The sequence below is a fragment of the Musa acuminata genome, chromosome BXJ3-3, assembly GCF_036884655.1.
Source record: "Musa acuminata AAA Group cultivar baxijiao chromosome BXJ3-3, Cavendish_Baxijiao_AAA, whole genome shotgun sequence".
In the NCBI taxonomy this organism is placed as follows: domain Eukaryota; kingdom Viridiplantae; phylum Streptophyta; class Magnoliopsida; order Zingiberales; family Musaceae; genus Musa; species Musa acuminata.
This window is the reverse complement of record NC_088351.1, coordinates 11,108,901-11,122,124: the sequence shown is the minus strand read 5'-3', so window position 1 is coordinate 11,122,124 and position 13,224 is coordinate 11,108,901. Positions and strand designations below refer to the sequence as shown.

The window sequence follows — 13,224 nt, the reverse complement described above, 5'->3', positions numbered from 1 at the left end:
AAACCCTTAGTATATCATCGCTAAACAAACATTTAAGGCATTGGCGTTTATTAGATGAGATTTTATTCTCTCTAACCTGAAATAAATGAGTGGTGATATATATACCATATCGTCAAATATAAAAAATTATCGGATTACATTTTAAGCTCGTTTCTAACTCAACAATTGGTTTGATTTATCACCATATTAATATTTAATTTATTGGATAAGGCATCTCAGTTACTCTTCGGCAGAATGGATTTGAGATAATATACTGCTCCTTTTAGTACATTAATTTTCTTTGATGGTGCACAAAATCATAATTTCATGGAACTAATCATGGATTCAATTTATTCCATAAAACTAATTTCTGAACTATATAATAATGGATTCTCCTATAATTTAAATAATGACAATAACATCTTTTGTTCATTACCTTTTTTTTTCTTCCTTAACATAGTTTTTTTTATTTTGTTTGAAATATGCAATAATTCAACTTGATGATTAGCATAATAGTGCTTAGTGATTAGTAAGTACATCACCACTTTTAACTTTTTTTGCTTTGTAATATTGATAGAATCATATCTAAAGGTTAGTAGTGGGATCAGATATATCTTATTATCTTTGTTCTTTGTTCCTTCCAAACTGGTCCACATTATTGCTAATAATTGACGGAGGCATCTCCTCACTGATAATTGTGGGCCAATATCCTCTTAAAGCCGCGTTGCCATCGAAAGAGTGCACCATATTTTTCTCCTTTTTTTTTTTGTTTCCATTTCGCAATAATAATCTATCAAGAAACAAAAGTTTGAGATCTTACAATTATATAAAGATCATTTGAATGGCGGATATGATTTTTAGGAATGTAGAAACCAAGTATGTATAATCGGTTTTTACATTGTTGAGCCAAATTTGTCGTCCTAAGTAAATGGGTTCAAGATTTCCCATCATAATCTATTTATCTGATGTGTTTTTTTCTTTAGATCCTTTTGGGTTTAGATTTTATGAATTTGCATGGTTGAAAACCTATATTTTAAATGTTATTGACTCTTAATTTTGTCTAAAATTCGATTTGCTAATTATATTGTTTTGATTTCATTAAAAAATTGGTTTTCCTTGCAGTGAAAAATGGATTCTTTCTTGACTTTTTCTGTTTTCCATGCAAAAGAATTCTATTCTTTCTCTCTCGCTTGTTGGAAGATACCTTTTCTTTTCCCACGTTTTGCTTGCAACACACAATAATCAACATAATATTGGCGTTTGCAAAGATTAGGTTTGGGATTCGTTTATTATTGATCAAAATTCTGAACAGCTCATAAGGTGATTCTGGTTTCATGGTTTTGCAAGCCAATTATGCTAAGCCTCTTCATGTTTTACATCTATCTCATCAATTTGTATAAAACTAAAGTTAATTACATATTATCCCATATACTTTGTTCCTATCAACATTATAATTTTTGTACTTAAAAAATTTATATTTGAATATCTATAAATCTGAAAAATAAAATAAATAATCTTATTTGTCAGTTGCATCGATTGAAAACATAATACGTCGATACAAAAGTAATAAACAAAAAGATAATTTTAATATCTCTTTTGTTTTCAGAAATTTTATCGTAAAAAAAGTAATTTCAACACCCCCAATTGTTTCAATTTTTTTATCCATCATTTTTATATTAATCCATATACGGTATTATGTGTTGTATCTTTCATTAATTGAGGTGACGACGTTAGGACAAATATGATTATTTATTTTATTTTTAAAACTAAGATATTCTAATATAAAATTTTTAAGTACAAAGATTACGATGCTAATATGATCCAAGTATAGAGAATAATACGTAATTAGCCAAAAAAATATATAACCTTGTTAGTCTTAGAAAATCTGAAAAAAAAAAAAAAGATTTTATACTAGAATCCGTAGGACACAGACCTGTACTCTTTCTTGTGATCATCCGTGAAAGTGCTGCTTAGGATCCAACCACAATATTAAATGAGAATTTTAATTATGATGCTTATTACATTGTTGGAAGAAAATTGAACTGTGCTACACGTTTTATAGTTAATAACCTAAGAAATGATGGTGTTATAGATTGATCGCCCGCTGTGTTGAGGAGACTGGAAGCAAATTTTTGGATCCAACGTTGATTCCTGTCAACGAATCTTAGCATCGGCATATAGTTGACTCCAAGAGATTTGACACAACACTATGTTCAGGGGGATGTGCGCCTTTCGTGCATTATTTCGACTGACGAGGATTGAAGGGATTTGATTGACGAGGTGAGGTGAGGTGAAATGACAAGGGAAACTCGGGAGAACTAATCTCCTCGTCCATGGTTTCTCGCTACTGAGCTCTGCCTACCGCCAGCGGCTTCAAGTGCTTCTTTCTTAATTAGCCACCACATGATGATGACGAGAACAATGGTTTCATATGTTAGATGTATACCCACCACCGTCTTGCCATCGGCGATAGAGGAAGACGTCAGCACAGCAGCCACGGTTGTCGACTGGTTACGGAGAGGCCTCCGATCCTTGCTCCGCAGTGGCGTTCTGCAGCTCGCCTCGGGCAGGGCACAGCCGAGGTGGCCATACGGCCTTCTCGCTAGCTCTTGGATATTCCCGAGGACGCCATGAGGAAATTGTCATCGTCTTCCTGAAAGCTTACTTACTTGGGCGGGTGAGGAAGGGGCTCTCCAAGCCATCGTCGAGAATCCTAGACTTGTCGCCAGAATTCCTTGTCGCCAGAATTCCGTCCCGAAAACTCGTCATCAGATCCAAGCTTTAGTAGAGAACGTTGCTTTCTTGTCGAAGAATAATATAATATAAGTATATTACCCGCTAAAAAGCGACACAATTAGTCGACCTTCCCTTCCCATGTTAACTAAGCCCATGTACTGAGCTATCATAGACTCCCTTAATTACGTTGGAAGTAAACTCGGTTGACCTTTGACCAACCGTAGAAATCACTATGAAGAAGATTTCATAGGTGCCACGGCACCCGCATACGGTCATTTACAAAAAAAGTGATCCATTCTAAGGGAAGAAACTGTCGATATGACTTTTACCCTACAAAAAAAAAAAAGAAAAAAAAAAAAGCCAACTGCAGAGGCGATACCTACCGGAGTGCCTAGAGTCTAGTCATGTTCGGTTACCTGCAGAGGCGGAACCAGCCATCTTCGGCCCTTGATCCGTGGGTTCCAAGAACGGGCACGTAAGCTGCAGTTGAATTCTGAAAGAGAACGGTGGCCAGCTTCTCAGATTCTCGCGGGGTGGGCTCAAGGAGCAGCACCCACATTTCCAGCAACGCTTGGGGCATCGAGATCGTCAGCCGTCGATCGTCGGAGATGAGATGACGTCTCGGGATGCATACCTTGTGTAACCGCAGGCAGTGCACTCCAGCTGATTCATTTTAAAATAGGGAGATTAAAGCAACAAAAGAATGGTGCTTTTGGATCTAATTACAGGTCCCCGGCGAAAAATAAATATGTATATGTATATGCATTCTTAAATCGATAATGAATACAGAAATCAACTGAAAATTGACCCTAAATTTGCATCTAAAAAGCAAATAATTCAAGAATGTAAGCTTCATTTTGGATCAAAAAGATTGCCAGATCCACTTTTGTTTCATCCCGTCAGAAGCAAAAAAAGCATAGAGCAAAAGTGAAGGAAAAAACCAACGAATAACTAGTATACGGTCACTGACCAGATATCGGTCCCCATGGCCACCAGCGTGTATAATGTCCACAACACCTACTTTTTTCTCGGTGCACCGCGAACATCGAGCATCAGTCATCTGAGAGGCCGAACAAAGTAAAAACAGCTTAAAAGGTGAGACGATCAGTTCTTTACGAACTAATGGCCCGAGGATAATTTTTATACATCCAACTGTGCCTAAAACTTCACTTGAACTGGAAATCTTTTGTCACACTAGTTGTCTAATCTTTTAATGTGGATTAATTTCATATCCTGAGTCTCTCTCGAATAATTTTGTATGCCAAAGAAGAAGAAAATTATAAGAAAGTTTTACCTGCAAGTGTTTTGACGCTTCAGGTCTCGTTGGTGCCTTTTTTTCTGCAGTCAAACCATCCTGAAATGCTCAAGCAGCATTCAATAAACAGACATTACATACATGCACAACATTAACGACCAAAAGCAGTATGCATCACATGAAACATTTACAACAAAAATTATTTAGAAACAACTGTTTGGAAAAGACAAAAAAAAAAAAAAAAAACCTTTAGCTCATTGGGAGACATGAACAAGATTTCCGTTGGGTCCAACTCTTTGTTCAGCAAACGTCTAGCTAAAACAGTGCTGTTCTGCAGAATTAGAAGAGCATGTATAAACTATATTTTAAGCACAAAAGTTACGGTTTCTGAAATCATACTAAAAAGAAGGATAGGGAATTGCATAGCAGAAAAATGCCAATGCCATGCAGGGTGGATAAATTTGTGGATCATTAACATGAAAGTAATACCAGCATAATGATAGGGACAAATCTGTCGTTCATTTTTGGAGTGGCAGGGTGTGGCCCGTTTGAGAAAAAACCACTCTTGCCCTGCCTATCCATACGTGTAAGTCCAAGCTCTGGTAGACCTTTCCAAAAACACTTGATGTTCAAAATAACTACATCAACTAGACAATACGCATCTGACAGATGATATATGCATCTAAAAAATAGCTATTACTATGCTTAACCCAAGTAACTCTATAAGATGAATGTCTTCTCTTTTCTCCTCCAAGCTCCCATTAACAGAAACTGAAGCTCAAATAATTCTGCCTCTTGGCTGGTTTTTAGCTGCAAACCTTAAAAAACATTATTAAGCAAGAGATACCAAGGAAAACAGATTCTGTAACACATCCGGAATTTTCTGAAGATCAATTTAGTGACCGCTCTTTGTAAAGGCTAGTCAGAAAATTCTTGAGAAAAAAGGGTAACGAAATCACACATTTATGGCTGAATCACAATAGCTCAAGTACAAGATATGAATACACGTAGACACATATATGTATATATATAGACTCTACATCGCAAGGAACATAGAAAGAAGGCTTTAAAAATTGGCTAATTCAAATTGGAATTTACCAAAGCATTCCAAGATACTCCACAGTATCTGGTGGATATGATACGCTTCATAGCCTCAAGACTAATTGGCAGGCCAATTGGTATGATGATCCAAGTTTTATTCTTTTCCTTTTGGTGAGATGAGCCCTTGAGTGCCTCTCCAACAATGCAGATGAGGCGAGTAATTCTCATTATTTTTAATTTTTTTCTAAATTTTACTTTAAATTGTTTCTTTCATCTCATTTGCAACTTAAACCTCATATATGATTGCTCAAGCCAGTCGATCCCGGTCCAAACTTATCTGACAATGGAATAGCTTCAAGAAAGTAGCAACATAAGTATGGTATTAGACAGTGCCACAAAACATATTTGAAGAGATGTTTCTAATGCGGGCCAAACGTGATAAAAAGCATAAACAATGTTTATGCTATTATGCATAGCATATCAGCCACATAACTGTTCTTTAGTGTTTGTGTAACACCAAGACTATGGTAAAAATTAAAGCAAAACAAGATGAAAATTTTCTATACCTTGAGATTAAAATCTAATTGTCTCATTTTCTGATTATATTTCTGGAAGTCAGAACAAAGGGCTTCATATGTAACTCTCTCGAGTGCAGTTATAGCCTGGACAGCTGAATCTGGCCAAGAAATGCTTTCTCCAGTCTATAGAACAATAAATGGATATGAGGAAAATTCCAAATCAGAAATTTTGAAATGTTAGGTTCATAGTTTGATAAATTTATGGTGTATAAACAACTCTAAGTTTAAAAAGAAAAAATCATTGATCCAGGCTACATTATAATGATAAAAGAATGCTGTGCTCCAAGCATTAATTACAACAAAATAAATAGAAGATTATAATATCTGCAAATTACGGACAACTGAAGTCTCTCATGTTAGTGCATGTCAGACTACAAATAAGCACCATGTTTGTATCCAATCTTTGCAACCAACACCTAGTTTCTGTACCTACGATAAATTCATGAGTTGTTATACAAAACTAGCATAACAGATCCAACTGCTAATTAGAAATTTAAAATTAATCTAACTGTTTCCATAGAGTATGACTGGCAAAATCTAGTAACACTTACGTCAGAGCTATTTTTGTTGGATCCCATAGTAGTTCCTGATCCACCATTACCATTCATGACAGCCAACCCAGAATTTTTTGAAAAATATGCCACTTTAATTCCTTGTAGAAGTTTATCCAACCACTTGTCACGGTATGAATTACCAGTCAATGCTTTGCATTTTGCTAAAATGGTTTTGCACTCTGAACCGTGACTTGTACAACTACCTGGTGTTTCTGCTCTTATCCGATTCTCAGTTTTTGTTGCATCATCAGATCTTGAGACATCAATGGGGTCCATGCCCTTTCTTCTGAAAATCCGCCTATTTGCTGACTGATCAGAATGATCAAGTGGAACAGGTGCGGAAGCAGAAGTTTCTTCAAGCTCAACATCTGATAGCTCCCCTAGGCACTCTCGTGTCTTCTGAACAAGGAGATCTATCTCATGTTGTTTAGTGCCCTCATAGTCTTTGGTAGTCAACTTCCAGAGCTTTTTCTCAACAGTGTCATAGACATTTTGCACTATAAAACCTGGAAATTGTTGACGAAGTGGCCACTTCTTGTTCAAAGGAACAAAATGAACGACACATTTGTGCATCACAGATTCCGCTGGCACCTCATCAAGATGGAAACTGTAAAAGAGTTCCCTGTGATCATGTGCTTCCCAATGTCCACCTCCTTTTTTCACTGCCTCTTCAGGACGGTAAAACCACTGGCCGGTGACCCATACGTTGCCATCTACATCTTGTGCAATGTCCTGTTTTTTGTTTTTGAAAGAAAAGAAGCCCACTTCATTAGCTTCACATTACGGGAGGAGGGAGTTCAAAATTAGTGAGTGACACAAAACTGGGAAGGGAGCTTCAGCTTCCCATATGGAGATAATATCCCCCACCATGGTAAGCAAGCTAACTGCTGAGAAATTTTCCTGTGTGATGTCCTCTTAGTAAGACTGCAAGATAGAAGAAAGAATAAAGATTGCACATGTAACATTCCATGACCTTGACCACGAATTTCTTGGGTTTACTGTGCCACAGAAACACAGATGCAAGCTGATGCTATTAGGGGGAAACAGATGCATACATGTGTAATTATAATATATGGATTTATATACAAAAGAAAAGAGTCATATTCAGATAGGTAGCATAACCAATCAGACATCACGATTATAGAAATATTAATTATAAATGACCTCAAGAAACAGTTCAGCAATACAACATTGACCACAAGCTAGAATATGACAGCAATTACATGCCTCAAAACAAGTAACAAATAGCACAACACTGCCCTAAAATCAAAATTACGTAAATCATATTTCACAAATTAAAAAGTAATTTTTTGGTATTCAAGCATCCATTTGACACTCCTTTTCAGGCATCAACATAATTACAATAAGGAACTGTAATATGATGATATTGGCATACTTTATAATGTATCACCATGTGATCCTTATTAACATTTGTTCCATCTTTACAGAATTATATAAGATACAAAAGCTGCAAATTGGGAATGTGATAGGCATATTAGTCTAATTAAGTTACACAACAATAATCTAAGAGTCGTGCTTATAAGAACAAAAATAATCAAGTTATGGCAATCTGTAACCACACAAATTATCATTTCCCAACTGATAGGTTTATCACCTACTATCCAGTACCTTCTTTTTTTTCAAGTAAAAGGGTATCCTCTAAAGAAAGAGAGGAATGAGGTAGGGGATGAAAGAGACAAAGTCAAGAGACGAAAGAGACGTATAGTTGCAATCATCGTATTCGTAGACATCTAAAGCTAAACTTCCATGTAATCCAACTACAATTTAAGGAAATAAAATATACCAACATAGTCCCCACTGGGGCTGCTGCACTACATCTACCTGGCCCTTATCAACAGGAGCTAGGAGCTGACCAAAAGGGGCAAGCAGCACACCTAAGGACTGAACTCCCCTTGCCATGGGCACCACAAGTTCACCATCTCCTTTTTGGAAAGGGATTCTTCGAAACCTTAACCTCGCCTTCCATCTCCTTCTAAGTTGATCAGAAGTCCTCCTTGGTGACTTTAGGTGAATTTCATAGCCCAATCTTAACCCAGGCTGAAGCCCATCAGTTGACTAATCAAACATTGATAAAGACTCATCAAATGAATACAAGCTGACAGGTGATAGAGGAGCTCATGTAGCTTCTCAGACCCCTCCACTTGGTTGCCTAAGAAAAATAGGCTTCCCATGATACAAACTATAAGGATGAACATGTGCTTGGCTTAACCAGCCATTGATCTCCCTTAGAGGCCATATTATGACTAGCTTAAGGCCTTGTACGTGTCGATGACAATCAGACAACAGAGGATGAGCACCTCCCGTCATCAAGAAGTTGCATGATAACAATCCGTACACCAGCCCCCTCCCCAACTTCTTCTTTCTCTCACCTTGATCTCCATGGAGGCGTTAACCATGGTAGTCACTAACATGGTATTCGAAGTCCCTCCTTCGCTGTCTGATTCTGTAGGTTGCGCCTTATGGAGGTAGTTGGATCCCTAACTTGGCCGACCATGGCTCCTCCTTGGCCAGCCGTCTAGCGACTAACAGCCTTTTTGCGATGCTGAAAATGATCTAACGATTGAGGATGAGTGCTTCTATCATCAAAATTTTCACAGTATCACTAAAACGCTTAGCCTATTGTATCAGATACCAAGCAATTTACAAGCAAAAAAATAATGTACCCTTCTAAAAAATTATGCAGCTTGGTGCCCAACCATTTTTTTTTTTAACAAATAATGGGTCTCAAGCTCAAGTCCATATTTGAGCGTCTGGGGCATTGTATAATGTGATGGTGCCCAACCAGTTCATTTTCGATGTTTGTACAAGGAAAAAGAAAAAAGGAGGTCAAGAAACTAGCTAACAGGAAGGAAAAGCAAAGCTCCAGAATGTAGCACTTAGAAAAAAGATATTAAAAGTTCCTCATGCATTTACAGCAGTTGCAAATTATAACTTTTTGAATGCGTTATCAGTAAAGGAAGATACCAAACTTCTACAGGAAAAAAATTATAAATCATGCAAAAGCAACACACACAGATTTTTCATCAGAGCCCTTCATGCAGGAGAGTGCATGAACTAAGTTCTCAATTTCTCATGTGTTGAGTTTGCGTTTCAGCATGTAACTTCACTCAAGTTCTTCATATATTTAGGAAAAAAGAAAATCGGTATTTGAATTGTGTAAATCACCTTAATGATGGCGACATACGGCTTCGTCTTGTAATCCTCTGGTGTTAGCAAAACAGGATCCTCCTGCATCAATATCAAATAAAACATCAAAAATTGCAATTAGGAGCAACTAAACTCTTGGAATACTGGTTTCGAATATCTTACGAGCTCGAAGACGTTTCCGTCGAACTCAAAAGATGAATAGTGCATCTTCTTGCTCCGCCCCTTCCCGGAAACCCTAAATACGTCGCCGATGGGTTTAGCGTCCCCCTGTGGCTCCATCGCCACCTCCTCCTCCTCCTCCTCCAGCTCTTCGACGCGGGCCTCCTCCTCTCCTCCTCCACGCCCTCCGCCCCCACCGTCACCGCCCTTCTTGGACTCGCTAACGATCTCCCCCTCCTCCGCGTCCTCCTCGTCGACTCGAAGCTTCTTCTTCCACTTGTCCTTCCAGTCACCGTCGCCGTTGCGGTCGTTGTCCGCATCGTTTCGGCGCCTCGGATCCTCGTCATCGTCGTCGGAGACATACGCGACCCGGCGCTTCCCCATCCCGATGACCACCACCGCACGGCAACGTGAAATCTGGGCGGGAGCGTGCGACGTATGGAGGGAACTCGTTTATGGAAAAGGAGCCTCTCGTTACGAAAATAACAAAACTGCCAAGAGTTTGTTCCATCGTACCCGAATTCTTACTAGACAAGAGATTGCAACTCTCACATGGTAATGGTGGGTCTGAGACGGTCTTATGAGGGTGAAAAAGCGGGCTACTTATCGATGTGTACCTGTAAACGTGGGCTCCGACGGTGCAGAGTCGGTGAAGAGGTTTCACGCAATTGCCACTGCCACTGCCACTACTATATCAAAGAAGAAGACTCCAGAAAGGGAATAAGGTCAATATAAGGAAGACAAATGCATACGAATATTGTTATTATTATCATCATCACTAATATTATCTGATGCTTTGATCGTAAATTCGAGAATCATAGAAATGAAGATATAAAAAATGTCACGGATATAAAACAATCGCAATCATTAGAGTTCTAATATCTTCTTCTGTTCGAAAGCAAAGAAAAGAGGCGTAAGGGAGAAGGAAACGTATTGTGTTCGAGATCGCGCGCGGTTGTTTTAAACTCGATTAATCTAAGCGAGGGTTCTCGTTCGCAGATAAGATTTTTTCAACAAATCTTTCAACTCTGTTGAAGGAAATCCTCTATTCTGTTGAGAAAAATATTCTCTCCTAATCTGTATAAATAGGAGAGGAATGAGTAGTATATTCAAGTTCTTCAACTTCTTCAATAACTCTTTTTATCTTCTATTCTTTCCACGAAGCTCCACAGCCATCGAAGCATCGCTTACCATTCACCATATTCTTCGATGCTTACCATTCACCATATTCTTCCCCGTCGAACTCCCGTTGTGTGACACGTGATGCCTTCGTTGCTACACCTTTGCAGCTTCCTTCTCTACTATAACATTATCGCAACATCGCTGTAGTTTCTTCCTCTACTATAGTCATCATCGTCGCCATCGTAGTCGTAGCAATAGCAACAGTAGCAGCGATCTGCTCTTGCCCTATTCACGAAATCTCTCGCTCATAAACTGTTTGCTTTGCATCGATTCAAGATTGGTATTCTTGACAGGAACACCATCTTGCGAGGCTAGATAATATCTTCTTAACTATATGAGGAAATTTCTTTATTCTATTGAGAGAAATCATCTATTTTGTTGAAGAAAATTCTCTCTCTTAATCGGTATAAATAGGAGACGTTAAGCATTCAAGTTTCTTCGATAAATTTTTTTCAATAATTCTGTTATCTTTTATTCTTTTCAACAGAGCATAGTCAATTGCGGTCGATCCACCATCGACCGCCTTCGCCTTCACTTCATCCTCTTGCTCTGCTGCCCTTCTTCACGGCGATCTCCATAGATCTCACCTCCACTGCTTTAGGTAATGAGGGTAGAATAGACGGTGAGATCGATGCCTTCCTTGCGCAAAAAGCAAAGAGACCCTCCGGTGAATCGTCGATGGAGCTACTCGAACTCCGGTGGGGACTCGACTAGATCGTGGGAGTCGGTGGAGATCTCATCCGGGACAGTGGCGAAGTCGGAGCTCAACCAATTCAGGATGATCGACGGAGAGAGAAAGAAAGGATGGTGAAGAAAAAGCGATGAGATGGGACCGGAGGGAGCAGGGAGGGGATAAGGGTTTGCGGGAGAACCTTCAGTTGGTGCTTCGAAGGAGGAGATTCCTTGGGTCGCGCCCCATGGCTCCCCAGGCTCGGAGCACAAATCGGATTTCACGGGGGCCTCGTCGTTGGCGCTGTGGGAGGCGTGAGAAGAGTAGGAACGAGTTCAAACTTGTTCGGGAAGCTACTAGTATAGCCCATGCAACTGATTTAAAGGTGTGCTTTAAAACCAAAAATTAAAAGGGCACAATTTTTTTAAAAATACCTTTTTTTCCCTATTAGTACCCCTTTTTTATTTATTCTCGTATAGCATTTATTATTTCCTAAAAAGATAAATTTATATTTGGTCTCTGAATTATCAATTATCAATCGTGGTCACCTTTATGCCATTATTCTTGTCTGCACACTCTCGTCCTTGTTATTATCCTTACCTACACATCATTGTCGATGTCTTTATTTATATGTCTTCATTGTCGTCATCGCTCGCATGCCCTTTTCCTCGTCATCGTCTTTACTCACATGCCCTTTACCCTCATCACCATCCTTGTTCGCATGTTCTCTCTTTTATCATTATCCTTGCTCTCACGTTGTCATCCTCATCGATATTGGAGTACAATGATTGTGAGGGTTTGTGATGACGAGATTGTGAGGGTCATGGTGCGATAGTTGTGTTAATATTTAAGACGATTGACTAAAGTAGATTCGAGAGAGAGATCATGTTGCTTGGACGAGATCAACGATCTATTGACCCTTAGGTGAACAGTTGCCATTACAACAAATAACGATAGGAGTAAGAGGCTTGATGCCAACAAGGAGGAGGTGATGTAGAGGTAGATTTTGTAGATGTTAGTGGCAAAGGTTATAGCAACGGAGATTTATAGGATACTGAGCAAGAAGACGAAGGCTAAGGGCAATTTTATCTTTTAGGGAATAAGAGTCTCTTTGCAAGAATAAATAAAAAGAGAGTACTAATTGAAAAAAATAAAAAAATAAGAGATTTTTTGGAAAAAAAATCCAAATAAAAGGAAGTTTACTATTTAAAATCCCTTTTTTTCTATTGATAATCACTTAAAAATAAAAATAAAATTTATTTTATGATTTATAACCTTAATATTATCGAATTTATCTTCTTTTTTTTTCTATTCTCGCAACCCATATTATTCATCATTGCCATCAATACTTATTGTCACCATTGGTGCTGATCGATATTGTTCATCGGTGGTTGAGTCAAAAGTAATAAATTTTCTTAATATATGTTAGTATTAGAAGTGATCATCCATCCATGTCATCGACTCAATTCCATATGATCTATTTACTAAACCTCGACAAGTTTTGAGAATCAAATCTTCGTTGGGTTGAACATAAAAAAAAAAACGATTGCTTTGAGTCTCTCACATCAAGAGCATTATCTCAAAACAGGTCATTCCAACACTCGAGCAAGTGCAAGATCCAACTTAAGAAAAAAATATTTTATTAAATATGTGAAGAAAAATATTTGAAAATTTTTTTCTTCGGTTTATGTGTGTCAAGTATAGTTGACCCAAAATATTGATCACGTCAGTCTATATGATGCAAACGTAGACAATTGATGGGGGTATGCATGAAGAAGGAGGAGGAGGAGGAGGAGGAGGAGGTAAAAGTGCCGCCAATTAAAACGAGTGCTTATGTCTTTCATTCTTGGATTACTATTATCTATCATCCCGCTGATACACTTGAAACTGAGTTTGAAGTAT

General features: G+C 38.3%; 1 protein-coding gene across 1 annotated transcript; it reads right to left on the bottom strand.

The window, feature by feature from the left end:
- Positions 1 to 2,813: 2,813 nt before the first annotated feature.
- LOC103978279 (protein REPRESSOR OF VERNALIZATION 1) lies at positions 2,814 to 11,663 on the bottom strand. Its single transcript, XM_018823228.2, has 9 exons — positions 11,525 to 11,663; positions 9,474 to 10,159; positions 9,330 to 9,392; positions 6,141 to 6,875; positions 5,578 to 5,712; positions 4,218 to 4,301; positions 4,010 to 4,069; positions 3,686 to 3,775; positions 2,814 to 3,378 (listed from the first exon to the last, which is right to left on the bottom strand). The coding sequence occupies exons 2-9, from the start codon at positions 9,852 to 9,854 to the stop codon at positions 3,304 to 3,306; spliced, it is 1,623 nt and encodes a 540-aa protein (XP_018678773.2). The 5' UTR covers positions 9,855 to 10,159; positions 11,525 to 11,663; the 3' UTR covers positions 2,814 to 3,303.
- Between the last annotated feature and the right edge of the window lie 1,561 nt (positions 11,664 to 13,224).